The sequence below is a fragment of the Leishmania braziliensis genome, chromosome 35 (assembly GCF_000002845.2).
Source record: "Leishmania braziliensis MHOM/BR/75/M2904 complete genome, chromosome 35".
NCBI lineage: Eukaryota > Euglenozoa > Kinetoplastea > Trypanosomatida > Trypanosomatidae > Leishmania > Leishmania braziliensis.
This window is the reverse complement of record NC_009326.2, coordinates 1,344,776-1,363,194: the sequence shown is the minus strand read 5'-3', so window position 1 is coordinate 1,363,194 and position 18,419 is coordinate 1,344,776. Positions and strand designations below refer to the sequence as shown.

Sequence of the window (18,419 nt, the reverse complement as noted above, 5' to 3'; positions counted from 1 at the left end):
GAGACGTCCCGAGAACGTGTCACACGAGCGCCATGCGGTGCTGGGTAAGCGCGGCCACGTACTCCCTCTCTGTTGCCGGCTTGCCATTGAGCAGGCATGAGACCGCGCCTTGCGGATCCACCTGGCGAGTGAAAGAGGTCTCGACGGTGCTGCTGTGGTGAACGTGCTCCCCGTCGTCGGCGACGACCGTGCCACGACGAGCGGCAGCCGCAACGGCATCATTCATGCCCGACTCACCGTCAGCCGGCGCCGCAGCGGAGGCTACGGGCCGCTGCGACGCCGGATGGCGCACTACTAAAGTCACGCTGCAGCCTTTGCTTGCCGCCTTCGCCTTGCGATGAATGAAGTCGACCAATGCCTTGCCGCGCATCGATGAGGCACGCGCCGGTGTGACGCTGCTGCTCAGTACAAAGCTCAAAGCGTCCATCAAGTTGGACTTGCCAGCACCATTGGGCCCGACAATGCACGTGAAATCCTTGAAAGGCCCGATGACACCTTTGCCGTAGTAGCTCTTGAAGTTTTCAAGCTCTACGCGGTGAATCTTTGACAGCATCTGTGCGTGCGTACGTGTTGGGGGAGGGGAGGAGGGAGTGGATCTGTATGTTTGCCCAGGGGTAGCGGTGGGAGGGTGTCTTCATATGGATCGAGAGCACAAGACCACCCGCTCTCCCCTTCTCTATCTCGTCAACTCTATGTTACTCTGGTCTATGGGACACTCACGCACAGATGTGCTCTCACGCCTTCTTTAACCCGCACCAAAATAAGTGGGTCAGGGATTCGAGTTGCTTCGCGTGTGCAGCTCTCTGAGTATGCGTGTGGGTGCGCGCAGTACGTAGTGTGTGAGCGAATGAATCAATGGAGGCGGCGCCCGCTTTCTTACTCTTTCAGAAGGTGACAGAATTTCCGCGTCGCCTCCTGTTCCCCCCTTTTTACCCAAATTTGCGTGTGCTGGAGGTGTTGTGGCGGCTATGTGTGCATACGTGTCGATGGCCCAGTATCACGGAACAACGGAGGAGCGAGAAAAATGGTCGAATTATTCGTAGAGGTGCGAGTGCATCAAGAGCAAACACATGAAAGGGGAGTCGCGAAGTCTCGATCATATGTGCACAGAGAGGAGAGTCGTCAGTGAGCTGTCATCTCACGTGAGCCGACGCGCTCGGGACAGAAGACAGGACGGGTATTGAAACGCACTCGTGTGCCCTTCTGATGATCACTCTTCATCGAAGACGTGGTGCTCTTTTTTCAAAAATTTCACACAGAGTTGATCAGCACACATTTGCAGGGAAAAGCCATGCGGGTGTACTCAGTGCCAATCCGAACGGAGGCACCCGTGTGTTTCAGAACGATAAGGCGCCCTCCTACCCCACAAGAAAAATAAGAGAGGTTATATCATCCTTGAAATTGAAAAACTGGCAAGTAAACAAACAAGCAAAACCCTGAAAGAAGAGAAAAGCGCGCACTCCTCTTTCCAATCTATTTTTTTAGTTTTATTCTCCATCCGTGTCCAGCAGCTCTTGCACAGAGAGACAGAGGAACAACAGCTAATAAAGCAAAAAAAGAGCAGGCAGAGGAGAAAACCAAGAGAACACACACACACACACACACGCAATGAAGAAGAGGGGGCACTACACGACCAGGTCAGCTTCAAGCCTCGCATGTTTGTTTTCTTCTCGCTTTTGGTATTGGAGCTCGATGTGAAAGGTAGGAAAGTCGAGCATAGCGAAATACAAGGCGACTCGTCTCCCCCTTTTCGCTTCATTCCTCTCTGTCTGAGTATTGAACGCACTTGTTTGGCCCCTTTTCCTCTCGACTCGGTGCTGCTCCCTCCTCCATTCTCAAGACGCGTTACTTCACTCACGGCACAATGGGAATAAAAAAAATGGAGGGACGAAGAAACCATAAGAAGTACATCACGCATGTGCATATATTGGTGAGCAGCACCGCGTTTTTGGGGGGTGAAAGGGAGAGGGAGGTGCCGGGAGGAGGTCGTTGCGGCGGCGGCGGTAGTTTAGGAAGTTGAGGGGAGAGGAGAAGAGGAAGAGGAGTGCGCGCTAAAGGGGACGGGGTACAACGCGCAGTAGCGCGTATACTCTTCTTCGCACATCAATAACGTACGACTCTCTCTTTTTCGGGCCGCTTCTTTTTCCTCAGTTTTTGCCTGCTGCAGTGTTCTTGTAAACATCGCCATTGCCGCTCCAGACACGAAAAAGGAAAGGCGCCAGCTGGACACACGATGGGCGAAAACATCACCTACGCACTCCTGAGCCATGTCGTTCCCTCCATCTTTTGCCTCGTGCCCTACACATCGAGACGCTCCTCTTTTCGGCTTGAAGCGCCTGCAGATAGGCTAGGGAACCCACAGGATACGCAGAGCGAAAGAATGGAAAGCAGACGGGCTAACGGAGACGCAAAGCAACAAATCACGCAAAGCACAGCGAAACATTACTCCCCACTACACAGGAAAGATAACAAGGGCACAAGGGGGAGATACATTGATGTGCAACGCTGTGGCAGAGAGAAAAAGAAGAGAAATGCCTCCATCCTCGCTTTCCTTCACACCAAGAGTAAACAGCAGCTCCGACCGCTGAGAAGAAAACTGCACGCCAAGACGTACACGCCCCGCCTTCATACTCGACAAGTCTTTTGTTGTTGATGTTGTCAAAAAACTTCAAACACACCCTTTTCCCCACTCTCCCGCTCTCCTCTCTGACGATGTCGGCCACCTCGGTGCGTGGTGTCAGGCCCCGATGCCCACGCGTTGCAGGGAAGCCGAGCAGCCTGCCCCCGAGTACGGCTGCGGACCCTTGGCGTCAGTGTGCCGCTCTGGGCCAGTGCTGTGTTGCGGCGATGTTGGGTGTAATCCTGGACCTCGCCTGCGCTGCATGCAGTGGCATTTCAATGGGGCTGGGCGGTGTTGGCGGGCCCGGTTCCGTGGCGGATCCTCGGCGCAGGCCAGTGCCCTGCGAGGGAGGGGCGTTTCGCTCCCACAGGCCTGCGGGGCGTTGCCGTGGCCCCCGGCCACCACGTCTGTGGCGGAGGCGCCGTCGCCACGGCACCGAGAGGGGACCGCGGCGCGATCGGGCCTGCCGCCCGCCTCGAGAGGGGATGCGACCCGGTGCCGCCAGCGATGCCTGGCGCCGAATCCCGCACGCACCACGAGGACGAGCGAGATTCAGGGGGCTGCACGGACCCCGACCACCGCGGCAACCCAAAGGCACCTCTGGGAAGCAGAGCAAATCGACCACGCACTCCCACCCACCACAACTCCACTACACATACGCAACCGCAAAGCCCCCTCAAGGGGAGGGTTCGATAGGCTGCTGGACCGAGAGCCGAGGCAGCCAGGAGGGCTGTCCCATCCGGAAAAGTTGCTCACAGACCAATCTGGGCGCCGAGCCGGCTCCAGCTGGAGGCGGCTCTTGAGAGAGTATCCTGCGCGCCGCTCTCTCCCGGGCTTGTTCGCAAAAGCGCTTCGTTTGGCCGCCCATCAGGGGTGGGCGCCGCCCCAAAACGCCCCCACCCCAAGGGGCCCCCGGCCACAGACACGCGCCCAGGCGACCCATGCCCCGCGAACGCCGCGCACCAACGCAGGGACGGGGCGGCCGCTGCATGAGCGGGGGAGGGGGGGCGGAACCGCGCGTTGGCGGGGGCGTGTGCCGGCAGGGGTTGGCGCGACATCCGCCAGCCGCCCCCCCCTTCCCCCACAGAGACTAAGGCCAACACCCCGCAAAACGCCTGCTACGAAGGGGGGGGAAACATGGCACCCCCGCGAACCCCGCCACGAACCCGACGTTGTTCGCAGCGAAAGCGCCGCAGCACCCCTGACGCGCGGCCGGAGAGCGCCGCTGGCCATCTGCAACCAGGGCGTCGTCACCGGCATCGCCCCTGCCACGCGGAGGGATGGGCGCCATGAGCCCCTCCTGAGGCCACGCTGGCCCGATGATGATGCCGCGCCCCACCGCCCAGTGGCGCTGACCAGTCGTCTGTGCAAGTTACTCGAACGAAGGGTCTTGCGGCGACTGCCCGACCATGTGGAAAGCAGGCCCCGAGCACAGCAAACCTTGAATTGCCAGCTGCATCCTGCGCCAAATGGGAGGAAATGGGACTCCCTCAGGAAGCTGGATCGCTTCCGTGACCGACCACATCGCCATTGCGCACGCTTGAGGGAGGCCGAACGGTTTCAGATGCATTGGTAGGAGAGGCCAGACCCTGAGGCGGTCGTTTAAAACGGCGAGCGATCCTTTGCACGATGGGCGAGCAGTCATTCCGCTGCTCTACATCAATCGTTTGTTGAGCCCAGCAAACACCTAGTCACGGAGCTTTTGGGGGTAGAAGTGGAGAGATCGTCCGTTACCAGACTGAGGTGTCCTCACTACCGCAGCTGCGCCAGACCGCCACACTCCTGCTGGAGCACGCGGCGGTGTTGACAGTAGCGATTGGGGCAGTCGTGCTGCCGACGAGCAAGTCGAGGGAGAAGTGCATCAACAGAGTATGCGAGTCGCTAGAGCACGCACGGCGGGCAGAGAAGGCGCGTCGCGTCTTTACCCCAGCCCTCCCCGCTTAGCCGAAAGGGTAGGAAAACAGGACGCCATTCTTAAACAATGAAGAAAAGGGGCTGTGCACTGGGGCTTCACTGCGAGGCTCTGTGTATGGGCATTTGTGGATGAGCGCCGCGCAACGCAGGCGAAAGGCCTCCTCCGTTGCTTCCACCTCTGCCGTGCGGCGCCTCAGCGCGCGATGGTACTCTTCGCAGGCACGTAAGGCTTCGCCGCGGCTCAGCGGTGCACGCACACGCCCCTAGCCATGTATGTCACTGCTCATGCTTTCTGCACCTCTCTTTTTCACGCAGCTGCTCCCCTTTTCGGTGTGCTTTTGTGTGTGTGTGTGTGTGTGTGTGTGTGTGTGTGTGGTGCTGCTTATTGCTGCGTGTCTCGCCCTCTATGCTCACCACTCTCGTCGTCGATTTCACTTGCTGTGTGAGGCGCCATCGTAGCCTTAGCGTTTACGCATTGGTCGGTGGAGCCAACCGACTACCTTCCGTTATTCAGCCATCTGCGCTTCTCCAAGCGACTCCGCCACTCTCCTCCCCTACGTCGTGCGTGTGCACGTCTCTGGGTCCATAGGTGTGTGTAGTCAAACTAGGAATTGAGCCACATCTTTGCTGTAGACACCTGGACCGTAGCACCGGCTTTCTTTTGCTGAAGGCTTGCGACAAGAACGAAAGGGAGGTGGGGAGGTAATCGCACAACAAAGGTGGCGAGGAGTCATTGTGCGCTGCAACGTTTCAGTGACTCGCCTCACTCATTGTTTGTCTTCTGCCTGCCCCATTTTGCTCTTTCTCCCACCTCAGACCTCGAAGAATGGAGTTATTGGACATGTTTGATTCCTCTTGCTCTCTCGCCCCTTGACTATTTGTCTCGACTGGGATCCTTGGGTGATGCAAGCAGGGGGAATTCTCAAGCGTACCCATCCGTGTGTAGAGCGCTACCCGATAGTGACTTGAAAGCAGCAGAACTCTCATGGATAGCGGTACCAGCGCTAGATGTGTTGATAGGATGTGGAAAGGGGTACCAGGTTGGTACACACGTCCGCGGAAATAGGGGACTCACCAGTTAGAAAGCGTTGGGAACGCGTACTGGGATGCGTCATGCTTAGATTCCGGCATTACTCTCTCACCTTTTACATGTCTCTCCCTCCACCATGCCTACCTGCTACATGCTTGCGCCACGGACTGCACCCACCACCTCCACTCTAAAGAGAAAGAGAGTGCGGGCAGCAGCCAGCACGTGTGCTTCAGATGTCGTCAAAAAGTGACCTTGCGCTGGCGGCGAAGCTAGCGTCGACGCCATCTAACGGCGAGTCGGCCGCGTCTACCGTGGAGGCCGACCTGGATCTGCCTAAGGATTGCTTTCTGCTGCCAAAGCAGAACGACGGCTTCCAAATCCCGTACTTTCTCTCAAGCGAGGAGGAGGTGAACAAGATCCGGCCTCCCACTGTCGTGAAGACGTGGGAGCAGCGTCGCGGGGAGCTCGAGGAAGCACAGCAACGCAAGCTGGAGGCGTTCATAAAGATGGTCTCCGCTGCGCCGTGGTACGCGGCGGAGAAGTTCGACAACTGGCTGTGTCTCCGCTACCTTCTCGCCCGCAGCTTCGACCTCGATAAGGCCTTCTCAATGCTGGAGGGCACCGTCAGGTGGTGGAAGGAAACGGGATCGGAGACGTGGCAGTGTGAGGCTTGCTTGGAGAACCCGAATGGCCACATGGGCCAGTTCATTGGGTGGGACAAGGAGCACCGCCCCGTCATGTTCATGTCGATGCGCTGGGGCCCGGAGCGCAAGAATCCGCTGCGGCACATGGTGTGTGCCTTCAATCACTTGATCCGCATGATGCCTGTCGGGGTCGAGAAGTGGGTCTGCGTGACGGACTTCGAAACGTACTCGCATCTTTACGACGGCAAGTCGTCTGTAGGCGTGCGCGTCATCCGCGTAATTCAGGACCATTACCCGGAGAGACTAGGCAAGATGCTGTGCATCAACCCGCCGAGGCTCTTCTCCGTGCTGTGGAAGCTCGTCCTGCCAGCGATCGACCCCGTCACTCGCACAAAGGTGGAATTTCTGTGGACAGAGGCACAGCCGAGCGTGTGCGAGACGTTCCCATCCCTATTCCCGCAGCACCTCAGTGAGTACCTGAGTGACTCCTACAACCGGAGCAAGTACAACCTGCCAGCCAAGCCGCTCGTGTGGCAGCCACGGCCCGGGGGATACCCCATGAGCTTTGAGGAGCACAGGCAGCAACTCAAGGCAATGAAGAAGGAGAAGGGGCCCAAAAAGGGCGCGAGTAAGGCAGCGCACGGCGCGAATAAGCGGACCGAGGAGCAGCACCGTCAGGGGCACGGGCAGATCTAGCCGTAGAGAAGGGCACCAGGGTACCCCCACGACCCGGAGCGCCGCGGAGCATTCAGGGCGAGCCAGCGCCGCCCCATCAGCTCCCGGTAACTCTAGCTTAAGTGCGGCAGCTTCAGTGTCGGTGTCGAAAACGTGAGGTGAGGTTTAGACACGGAGCGGGCCAGGGGACAACGCAAGGTGCACGCGTTAGCCACGGCAAACACTGGCCATGCGCTGCCTTTTGACGCGCGCTGTTTGGTCCTCCTTCGACACCTGCACCACCACCACCACCCCTCTCCCGCCCTTGCGTATCGCGCGTCAAATTCCCTTTCCCTCAGCCCTCTTGTCCGCTCATCTCTACCCACCTGCTCGTGCCGTGTTGGAAGCTGCAGCTGTGACGATCAACGAGCGGGGAAAGACGGGCTTAAGGAGGGAGGGAGGCTGAGGGTTCCGCAGATCCTGTGAGGCCTCTATTTGCTTACCGTGCTCTCCCCCAGCCGCCACCCTTTTCCCTCTTCCTTCTTGTGGTTGACCTCTTGTGTGTTTGCCAACTTTGCTTTCGCTTCTACCTCCCCCAACCCACTTCTGCCCACCGTGAGTCTTATGCTTTATTCCACGCCCAAACAAGTGGGAGATGTATAGCCCCCTTGCAATCACGCGTCTGTGCGTGCCGTATTTCGTGCGTGTGTGGAAACAAAGTGGACATCAAAAGCGTCGATTTAGGCAACGCAGCTGGGCCACCGCCGACCTTCTCCTCGTTTGTACTCCCCAGTCACTTGTGGGGCCTCTCTGCTGGCTGTTGCGTTTTGTTGTTTGTTTGCCTGCTGTGCGAGGGCCACGTGGCACGTAAAGAAAAACGGAGCGACGGGCGACAAATGTGTTGACGGCCTTGAGCAGCACGCTAGCTCGCCTAGGGTGTGGAGGTAAGGCGTGCCAGCGCCGCTTTCCTCTAAGCACAGCCCCGTGTTTTCCCACACAGAGAGAGATATACCTAAGCACTCAAATGCACACGCACCCTTGCCGCTTAGCTCCTCTTGCTCACCCTTCCCCTCTCAGGCGCCCCTTTCTTTGCTTTAGTCTCCTAAAATTCGTTCGAGACTCCACTTCTCTCCCTACTCACGTACGCGCGCTCCACTCGCCCTTTCTCGTTTCTCTCGACCCCCTGTGTCGGCTCTCATGGGTGGTCGCGCTGTTTCTGGCGCACGTCTGTGCGTGTGTGTGGGTGCGTGTGTGTGGGTGCGTGTGTGGGCATGTCCAGGAGGAGGAGGGGCGGGTAGGTAGAGAGAGAGAAGGGTTGCTGAGGGAAAGAGTCGAGGAAAGATCCGAGGTGATGAGAAAGCGAAATGGAGCAAATTCAAACGGCTGGGCCCACGAAAGCCCTCCGCTGTGGCGAAGGCCACTTCGTGTGTGCGCCACGCCTACGGCGAACGTACCGGTGCGCCTTTCATCAAGGGATCATGAGGGAAGCAGTGGAGGCTCTTATGCGCTCTGTAAGCTCCCCATGGCGTGCCGTCCTCGGTCCTTCTGGCAGTTCACATTTTTGCTTGCTGTAGCGCTCATGAACGACCTTTCTCCTCTTTTTCCCGCTGTTCTGTTCACTATGGGCGTTATCCCCTCACTTTTCCCAACCCGGTATGTGCACGCCATCGCCACGGAGACGAGGTGGTGTTGGGAACACGAAAAAAGGGCTCGCTAGGAGTACCACGTTTCGTGCGGTTGGCGCAGGCTTCGCATCAGACAAAGCAAGAGAACACAACGCCCCACTCTGGCACTCATGTCCCACTACATCGAAGCCTGTCGCGATGATGAGCGCTTCACCGCGCGGCTGGAAGCGGCGACCAAGGAGATGGGCGGGCTCCTCCTCAAGACGTCACGCACGCGACACGAGCTTGACCGCATGGCCGCGGAGGTGCACATGCGAGGGCCGTTGCACTTCTATCCGTGCAATATCGCCGACTGCGTCGATCTCGCCCCATCGACTTTCGCCGGTGACCGGCTCGGGCCGCCACAGGTGCGAGATGATCTCGCTCGAAACATGCTGTCCGCTGAGCTCGCCCAGTGGGCCCGCTGGCATCTTCCGAGCCTTGTTGCCCCGCTCATCGAGGCCCAGGTGCAGCAGCGGCTGCTAAGCCTGCGCGACAGCGTAGACGAGCTCCGTGTCCGCCAAGCCAAAGTAGAGAAGGCAGCGAAGGACGCCACCGAGAGGGTGCACGTGCACCGAGCAGACATTCACGCTGACTTTGCGGCCTCGCAGGAAGAGATGCAGCGCGACCTGGAGGAGCACCAGCGGGGTGTGAAGCGCCAAATCGCGGCGTGGAGTGAGGAGCTGAGGCATGTGCGAGAGGACGTGCTAGCACTGGGGCAGCAAAGGGTCAGCGCCAGTGATCGCCAGGAACAGCGGATCAGCGGCGCTCTTCAACGCCAGCAGACCCACGTGCAAGAGACGCTTGAGGCCTTGGAGCACGGACTGCAGCGGTGGCGGCGGGCGATGAGTCGAGCGGTGCAGAAAGAGACGCAGGAGCTGCATGCGCAGCATCGCGTGCTCGAGAATCGCGTGGCACAGGCTCAGGGGATGTTGACAAGCACAGCAGACATGGCGGCCCGCTGTACGGCAGAGACGCGGCGTTTGATGGAGGACGCGATGTGCCGCAGCAGTGAAGTCCGCGTCTGTCGGCGTGATGTAAACCGACTTGAGATGCTCGTACAATGCTCGTCGCTGCAGACAGCGTTGCTCACGGGTGGTGCCGGCAGCAGTGACTCCAACGATAGCAGCACAGCGCCAGCTGCTGCCCCCGTAGTGCTGAATGGGCTCACGCAAGAGATGGCTCGTTTTTCGGACTCGCTGCACGCGATGGTGCACCGTGTCGATGGTCTAGTCCGTCACGTCCGACAGCTTGAGATGGCGGTTGCGCGTAGCACTGCGGTTAGCAGTGGGCAAGGAACCTATCACAGCAGCATGCGAGGGGTGGATGAGGAGAGCTCGTACGGTCGTAGCTTTGCCTCCACGTCTCGCCCTAGCTGCAGCTACCTTTCGAAGGCCACGGGGCTGCGCGGGCGCTGCGCCTCCGCTGGCGAAGCCCGCGCACCGTCACCGTTGGTGCAGAATGACAGTATCGATGTAGCTCCAATTCACAACGGCGCCGCCGCAACTAAACCCCGCACCACGAGTGTCACTCTGGTCTCCGCAACGCAGCCGGTCGGCATGGGGAGCGCACTGGGAGGGGGACATTACCGCACCGCTGGCCCCGAGGTGCAGCTGACTCTCACCCCTCTCATGTCTGCTTCGCCGTCGTCCACGACGTATCACCTACCGGCGTCGCACCTCAGCGGCAGCAGCTTGCGCTTCGAGGATGAGGCAGGTGATTCCCATTCAACGCCGGTGATTGTTAGCGATGCGCGCCCGGCACCTGATGTGGAGGGTGACAGGGTGATCCTGCGAAGTGCAGCGGCTGGAACCGGTGTGCAGCAACCGCTGGAGCGCCGCGCCACAGCACACGCCACCCCAGCCGAGACCGTCGAAGGCGACACTCAGCTAGGTGGTGTGGCCAAGCTGACGGCAGGAAAGACTGTTGCGCACGGCATGCCACTCCCTCTCGCTGCGGTGGACGCGTCGCAAAATGCGAGGCAAGACGTGGCGCCTTCACTGACGCACCAGTACGATGCTTCTTCTTGGCCCGCCGCCTCTGCGCTTTCCGCAGGCAACGCGGATGTCACGTATCTGGTCAAGAGGCCGTCCTCATTCCTCGCAGGTGGCGAGGCAGTAGCGGTGGCTGAGGATGTTGCTTTGAAGAGGCAGAGCGGGTCGGACCACGCGGAACGTCCGGTTGTGGCGACGCCGTGTTCGCCGGTGGATTCGTACCTGAGCGACACACCTGCGGCGGATCTCTACGATTCAAAAGCGAACGTTGCGAGTGCGCCCAAGAGCAGCACCCCGGAAATAGCGCAGTACACACCCGCCCAAGCCAGCGACTCGGAGAGTGAGCGTGACAATCGCGTCATCGCACGCTCCGCACTCGACTAGCTCAGCTGTGCTAATGTGTGTGTGGGGGGAGGGGGGGCTGGGAAGGAGGGGAGCTGGAATGGGGAAGTGGAGGTACCCTAGAGAGACCCTCAGCATGGGTCTTGTGCTCTTCTGCCCTGAGGCTTTCCTGTGTTGGTGGCTGTCACGGCGAATGCGGAGACATGCACGCACTACCCGGTGCTTCTCGGGCTGCTGCGTTCCGCACGAATGGAACTCGACTTTCTTCTGCTGCTAGATAGATGGTAGGGCGCGCACCTCATGCAGTGCCGCACTGTTTCTTCCCCTTTTGCTCGCTTTACATGGAACCCTCACCCACTCTCGTTTGCTTCTTATCTTAGAGACCCACCAAGCAGTGCAGGTGTGCATCACCTCAGCTTCCCTAGCCAGGACGTCGGGCCCCCTCCTATCCCTCCCTCGCCTCTTTTCTCCCCTCCGTCCTTCTCGCCACGCCCTCCTACTCGCTTCATTGTTTAAGCTCCGAGCTTTTCCAGGGTACGTGGGAGAAAACAGACAAGCAAAGAAACGGACGCGCGCTCACGCACAGGCTGTACGTATGGATGTGGGTATGCAGAGCGCCTTTTGCCTGTAGGCGAACACTGAGTCGTCTGCCTGCGGCAAGCCACCGTCTGCTGCTGCGACACACATACAAGGAAGTGGCGAAAGCTGCCTGCTCAATAGGCAGGCAACTTGTCGTTCGCGAAGCAACGACGTTGTGCTCTTTATCTCTTCTCTGCGCTCCCTTGTGCCTCTGCGAAGCACTGCGCAACGTCCTCTGTGTCGGTCCCTAACTGGCTGTGCCAAGCCCCTCTATTTTCTATCACTCTACCTTTCTTCCTCGCTCTCTCTAGCTTCTCAGAGTTGTGTATCACCGTATTCGATCCGAGCACCGCAGCACCGCTAGCATACACTAGCACACGGACACGCACTAAGCCAAGCCCCCTCTTCAGCAACGTACAGCCGAGGAGTAACCAAATAGCCACGCACACAAATGTCCTCCGACGGCGCTGCGGCAGCTTCATCCGTAGCCGACGGCGAGACCAAGGCGCCAGCCGCGAAGACCGCGGCTGCTTCGTTTGTGCGGGAAACACGCAGCATCAAGATTCCGCATCACCGCTTTCCTCCGCTCAAGAAGGTTTGGATGGAGGTGTACACCCCGATTGTGGAGCAATGCAGGCTTGAAATCCGCATGAACCTCAAGACCCGCAGCGTGGACCTCCGCACGTCACCCTCCACATCCCCCGCCGAGGGCGATCAGAGCGTCGCCGCCAGCAAAGTCATGCTGCAGAAGGCAGAGGACTTCGTGAAATCCGTTATCGCTGGCTTTGATGTGCGCGACGCCGTTGCGCTGCTACGCATGGACGACGTGTACATAGAGGGTTTCGAAATCAAAGACGTGCGCGCCAACCTGCAGGGTGACAACTTGTCCCGCTGCATCGGCCGAATCAGCGGCTCGCATGGAAAGACAAAGTACACGATCGAGAACGTCACCCGTACACGCATCGTAGTCGCCGACACAAAGATCTGGATCATGGGCACGACACAAAACATCCGTGTGGCACGAGACGCCATTTGCGATCTGATCCGCGGTAGCCCTGCCGCAAAGGTGTACACGCGCATTCGGGCAGTCATGAACCGTGTGAACAACGCGTTCTAGTGCTTCGTGTGTGGTTGCATGGTGCGCCCCTCTGCCCTGAGGAAAGAGGCGAGCGAGGGAAAGAGGTGGCGGCGTGGGCGGGGATGGAAGCAAACGTAGGGGTTCAGCCGCTGAGAGGTGGCGGCTGTGTGCTTGAATCTTTCCCCTCCTTGCGTTGCTCCGTCTCTCTTGCCTCCTCTCTGTCTCCCCGGCTTCAGTGATGCCTCGTGCTCCTCAGCATCGACGCCTTCGTGTTTGGTGGTTTCCTTTCTCATGTGCGTCTATGAGGGGGGGGGGTGCTCCGCTGGTGGGAGTCGTCGTGCAACGCGATTGATGTGCGCGTGCAGGCCTTAAATGAATATGCGGGAAATGAGGTTACTAAGCCAGGAACGGCACAAGCGGAAGCGAAGAGAATAGACCGGGTCTTGAGCGGAGGGGGGGGCAGGGCAGGAAGGTGCGAGTGTGGTTGCATGGCTGGGTGGGAGAAGCGGCTGCGTCTTTTCGCCCCCTCTGTGTCGTTTTCGTTCTCCTCGGTGGGCGTGCGATGGTGGGAGTGGCTTTTCTCCGCAGATGCAACGCCAGGCGGCGGCAGGTGAAACGAGAACCCAACGAGGCAGGCTTGCCCCTGTAACCTGTGATCTCTCACCCCATACACTACTCATGTCTCTTCTCTGTCCCTCGCTTTTCTTTTTCGTGCTTGTGCGTCCCCATCTCTGCGTGCGCATATCTCCCGTGTGTGGTGTGGATCTGTAAAGAGTGACTCTCTCGCGAATCGGACTTGCATTTCTCTATAGTCTGCGTTGCAGCACGGTAGCTCAACGCAAGCTCGTAGACACGCCCACACGGAGAATACCGACTTCCTCGGTCCTTCGCCGAGTAACATGACTGCCGGATGTCTGTCAGGAGCAGGAACACCGCGAAGGCGGCAGAGGCTCGTGCGAGCATTTCCACAGCCAGAGCGACAGGTGGATTGATGGACCCCACGACCGCTGTGCATGTCCGACAGCACTATCTTGCCTCAACAATGCACTCAGTGGCGCAAGTCCTCTGCGACATGGAAGAGGATCTGCTGCGTCACCCACGGCAGTGCAGGACAGGTGAGTTGGCGGCGCCAGAAGCAATGAGGGCATCGGTGGACACCACGCTTCCTCTTCAGCTGCTGCTGTCCTCCTTCACCACCACATCCTTGTCTGCCAACCCCGGTGGGGTGAGCAAGATCAGCACCAAGCCTGCCTCTTCCTCATCCCCTGCACAGGACGCTGCAGGGAGTGAGCGTGCGACTGCGGCTGCGTCACAGGCGGCCGCCTCCGATTTGAGCCGTTGTCTCCGCCCCGTAGACGCGGTCTTCGCGAGCAAAGATGACGCTGCGAAGGCGGACATATGCCGCTGTATAGCGCTGCACTGCGAACGCGCTCTCACAGGCCTTGGCCTTGTCGAATCCTGGGGGGGTCGCCTCCGCTGGGCCCACGTAGCGCCGGACGGCGACGGCGGCGGCGAGCGCCTTGGCGTGGCGCTCGCCCTAGATGCCTTCCGGTGCTGGCAGCGGGTGGTCCTACCACTCCTGCAGCGAATCAGCGACCCCGCATCTCGAGGCCTGACAGCCGACACAGCGACCGCCGAAACACTCTTCGACTATCTGGTGAAGAGGCCAGCTGCGGTGGCGGTGCCGTGCTCGGACGCTTCCTCGCCCTTGGCGCCGGCATTCACGTGCGAGGAGACCGCCTACTGGTGCTTTGCGCTCCTTCGTGGATACTGTCAAGACTTTCCAGAGACTGTATGGACCTCCATACTGCGCGCTGCACAGGATGCGGCGGTGCAGCAGTCGAGCAGCAATGCAGTGTGCCTTCCACCACTACCCGGTGAGGCGCTCCTCTTGCGCAGCTTCATTGCCCACCTCGCATGCTCAGAAACCAACACTGCCTGCGTCACGTCCGCCCCCGCTCTGGGGCAGGCGAAATGCGGCGACATCATCGCCTCCCACATGTCTTCTGCTGTTGCGGCAGCTCGAGCTCGTGCCGAATTTTGGGTCTGGGTCGAAGTAGAGCTTCTTCAGCGGACGTTTGCAGATACGAAGGTGTCGGACTCGTCGCTGTCGGCGCTGCTGTGTGCCGACGGGTACTGGGCTGTACTGATGCAGCCGTACACAGCCATGCTCGCTCAGTACTACATGTGGTGCTAGTGTTGGCTGGCTCCACCAGCCGGCACCGACGTAACCGTTGTACGACAGATGCAGTTAGCGTGGAAAGGGCGGACGCACACATGAAATAGGAGGCATGCCGAAGGAAAAGCCCCAACAATGGAATGACAGGAGCAATCATTCCGCTGCCAAGACAGCGCTAGTGACGTCGTGATGGCGATGGGCACTATCATGAGAAGAAGGCACAGCATTTCTTGGCATGAGGAGGGCTATGTTACTGCACTACTTGTTAGGCGCGTACCGGGAAGTTGTAACCGTTTGCCCTCCCGTCTTTCCCGCATCTCAACTGCCGTGCGTCACATAAGTTGACCGCTGCCTCTCCTCCTCCCACTTGTCCACCATCTGTGCTCCTCCGCCCTCTCTCTCTCTCTTGCGATGCCCACCCTTTCACGATCGCCCACGTGTGCGTGTGTGTGTGTGTTTTCAATCATTTGCACATATTATTTTCCTTTATCGGTGTCTTCTATGCGTACGGGGGTGCAACCCACACACACACACACGCCCATGCACATCTCAAATACGACTGGACCAAATGCACATCGCCTGCTGTGATGCGTACAAACTGCAACAACAACACTGAAACCACCGCCACCCCTTCCCCCAAAGAAGTGGTAAACGCTCTCTAGCGTCGGCTCCCTAAAGCAAACCAACAAAAAGTGCACACTGCCCCTCTGGCCACCACTGGCTCGCTCTTCTCGTTCCTCCCATTGCCCCTTCTTGTATCTACCATACGGGCACGCCTCTCTCCCTCCCACCTTTCCCTTCTCACTTGCAGAAAAGACGTGCCTGGTGGTGCTGCTGCCCTTTCCGAGTGTTTCCCCCGCCCTCGCTCTCTCGGTGTGGGTTGCATTGGATGATATCTGCCCACATTGTGGCCTTTGTTCGTTTTGTTCTCTCTTCGTTCTGCTGGCAAGGCATATTTCTCCGTGCGCCAGCCGCAGTGGCTCAACGGAGCTAATTTCTGTGAAAAAAAGAAACACCAGCTCGCTTGTTTCCTTGCGCCAAAGGACTAAACAGGAGTGTGCGTGTTATTCCCCCCCCCTTCATGCTCGTGTGAGCAACAGTGCCGTTGCTGTGATTGTCTTGCTCTTGTGTGTGCTCCTTCTTTGTGTTCACCCTCCTCGGCGATCAAGCGTAAGGTGTCGCGTAAACGCAAGGAATTTGTACCTCGAGGCACACACACACACACTCACAGGCAAGCCAGGCTTCATGCGTGTTTCGCCCGAAGCGAGTAAAGCTAAGCGCGCGTGCTAAAGGCACCCTTGCCTTTTTCTCTTCGTTATTTGTTTGATAGTTTGCTTTCTTTTCTCCCTCCATCTTCGTTTCACATCTATTCTGTCTTCGTATTTCGTCTTCTTTGTCTGTAGCTTCTCGGCTTCTTCGCGGGTGTGTGTGCTGCTGCTGCTGCTCGTTCGCGTGACCGTGCGCTACGGTGGTGGTGTGATATCCTCTCCGTTAAAGAAGTGTATTCTTTGTCCCCTCTGTTTGCTGCTTTGTATTTCTCTGTTTTCTCCTCCTCGTCAGCGAGGCCCACCCCGCTCTCTTTGCTTGTTTTTGTTTTTGGAAGTATTACTCGCATTTGTTGCTCGCATTCTTGGCGTTGGTGGCTGTCCTCCTATTTTTTTGGCTCCCTTTTCGGCTCGCCTGTTCTCGGTTCCCCACCACTCAAGGCGCTGTGGCAAATAGGGATCGAAGACACCATACGAAGAGACAAAGGAAACGCCATCCAGCCCCCCTCTCCTTTTCCGTTTTCCCTCTTTTGTTTTGCCTTTCTTTGCTTCAAGCCCCCCCCCAACCTCCTCTCCCTACACCAGCGAGCTCACCAGCCACGTCTGCTTTTCGGCCTTTCATCAGGCACTCAAACGTCTACATCCACCACCACCCTCCTCGCTTGCTGGTGGATACGGCGTATTTGTATGTATAAGCGCTTACAACTACACATTCATCTCTCTTTGTACCGGACGCTCTCCGCCGCCCCGCCACTTTTTTCTCCAACCCCCCCCCCTGCCGTCTTCGGTGTTTTTCTCCCCCTTTTCCCGTTCTTCAGACGCTGGTCGTGTGTGTGTGTGTGATCATCCTGTACACTTCGCTCCTTTACGCACGTGTGTGTGGGGGGCTTCAAGCACCCGTCAAACCCCCCTTTCATTCCTCCTCGGCCACCCCTTCGCTCGTTCTCGTCCTCCAACTCGGTCGCCACTACGATCATTATCTATATACCTCCTTTACGTGCTTGCTCGGTGTTTTTTGCCGGCCCTATTTTCTGTGCTGCTCACTCTTTTTGCGCCTCGGTTCCTCTTTCATACTTTTCTTCTGAAGAGGCGAACGCTCAACGCTCTTTATTTCCCTCACCAACACGCGGTGGTGTTCTCTGTTTGCTCTCCTTTTTTCGCCTTTCCGCTGCCACCGCGCGCCACCTTTTCTTTTTCCCCATCAAGCTCCTCGACGCGGACACGCATCATCTCTCTCTTACGTGCGCTGAGCTCTTTGAACGCGCTGTCTTTGTGTATGTGCGTGCCAGTGGCTTAGGCGGTGCGAAAGAATGAGAAAAAACTCGTAGGTCCAGCCAGTACGTTTGGGGGTTCCCCTCTCTCTCTCTGTGCGCGTGTTTGTATGCCGGTAGGCACAGGCGGCACTACTTCGAGTCACCAAGAGAGCGAGTTGTAAGCAAAGCAAGGAGGCCCCTCAGGCAGGCCTAACGCAGCAGAAAGAGCTTGTCTCCCCCTCCCCCCCTCCCTCCCTAGCACCCTGTCCTACTACTCCTCCCGTCATCTTCCTCTCCCATTCTCTTCCTCGTGCTGATTCACTGATTGTGTGCTATTCTGTGTTTGCTCTTCTCTCTTTTCGAGTTTTTTCCTGTGCTTGCTTTGCCCCCTCCTATCCGCATACATTTGATTCTCTGAGCGTCTCTCCTCCCCGCCGCCTTCGTTTTCCTTTCAGCTCTCCCTTATCCACTTTTTTCTTCTGTGGTTTGCTTCGTCTGCTCCTCTTGCCTGTCTTTGTGCTCATCTTTTCGTGCTCTCTTGAAGCTGTTGTGCGTCTCTGCTCTTTTCTTCGTGCTTGTTTGCACCTTTTATCGTCGATCCCTTCTCCCCGTTTCTTCTCTCTCTGCTTGTGCTTGCGTGGGCTGTCCTCTCGAGCACTTATCTCTACTCTTTTCTTCGGTCATCTCTCTTATCACCAGGCAGCCCCACGTTTGTGTCGCCACAGTATACATACCGAAGCAGGGGAAACGTAGAGCGCTGGATACACCACCAAAAGAGAGAAAAGGGCACGGACTCTGTGTGCGTCTCGTTCATTGCGCTTGACCCCGACGACTGCACAGAAGCGAAAAGGAGGAGGAGGGGGAAAGAAAAGACGATACGCTTACGCGTGAGCGAAGGCAACGAGCAGAGAGGAAATCCACGCAGAGGGAAGAACTCTAGATAAACCTGCAGCGCCTCTTTCCTTCCTTATTTGTGTGTGCGCTTCTCTTTCGCACCTTTGCTCTCCCTGAGGCTCTCGGTAGACGTGTGTGTGCGCGTGTGTCCACGCCTATTTTTTGGGGGAGTAGGGGGGTCTGTGAGGTTTTGCCTTTTTTGTTTTTTCTTTCACGTGACATCCCTCGTAACCCTCCGCTCTCCCTCTAGGCCACTTGACTCGGCTGTGCCCCACGTCTCGCAGTCGTGCGTTGTCGCAGGCTGGCGCC

At 58.2% G+C, this 18,419-nt stretch overlaps 4 protein-coding genes and 1 pseudogene across 5 annotated transcripts; all 5 read left to right on the top strand.

Moving 5' to 3' along the window:
• LBRM_34_3500 lies at positions 1-100 on the top strand (annotated as a pseudogene). Its single transcript has one exon. A coding segment is annotated over exon 1 (100 nt).
• A 5,697-nt stretch (positions 101-5,797) lies between these two features.
• LBRM_34_3490 (conserved hypothetical protein) lies at positions 5,798-6,904 on the top strand (the record flags this gene model as incomplete). The annotated part of the gene is made up of 1 exon (XM_001568405.1): positions 5,798-6,904. The coding sequence occupies one exon, from the start codon at positions 5,798-5,800 to the stop codon at positions 6,902-6,904; it is 1,107 nt and encodes a 368-aa protein (XP_001568455.1).
• A 1,753-nt stretch (positions 6,905-8,657) lies between these two features.
• LBRM_34_3480 (conserved hypothetical protein) lies at positions 8,658-10,904 on the top strand (the record flags this gene model as incomplete). The annotated part of the gene is made up of 1 exon (XM_001568404.2): positions 8,658-10,904. One exon carries the CDS (start codon positions 8,658-8,660, stop codon positions 10,902-10,904), a length of 2,247 nt encoding a protein of 748 aa, XP_001568454.1.
• Positions 10,905-11,892: 988 nt separating this feature from the next.
• LBRM_34_3470 (conserved hypothetical protein) lies at positions 11,893-12,558 on the top strand (the record flags this gene model as incomplete). The annotated part of the gene is made up of 1 exon (XM_001568403.1): positions 11,893-12,558. The coding sequence occupies one exon, from the start codon at positions 11,893-11,895 to the stop codon at positions 12,556-12,558; it is 666 nt and encodes a 221-aa protein (XP_001568453.1).
• Positions 12,559-13,510: 952 nt separating this feature from the next.
• LBRM_34_3460 (hypothetical protein, unknown function) lies at positions 13,511-14,716 on the top strand (the record flags this gene model as incomplete). Its single annotated transcript, XM_001568402.2, has 1 exon — positions 13,511-14,716. The coding sequence occupies one exon, from the start codon at positions 13,511-13,513 to the stop codon at positions 14,714-14,716; it is 1,206 nt and encodes a 401-aa protein (XP_001568452.1).
• Between the last annotated feature and the right edge of the window lie 3,703 nt (positions 14,717-18,419).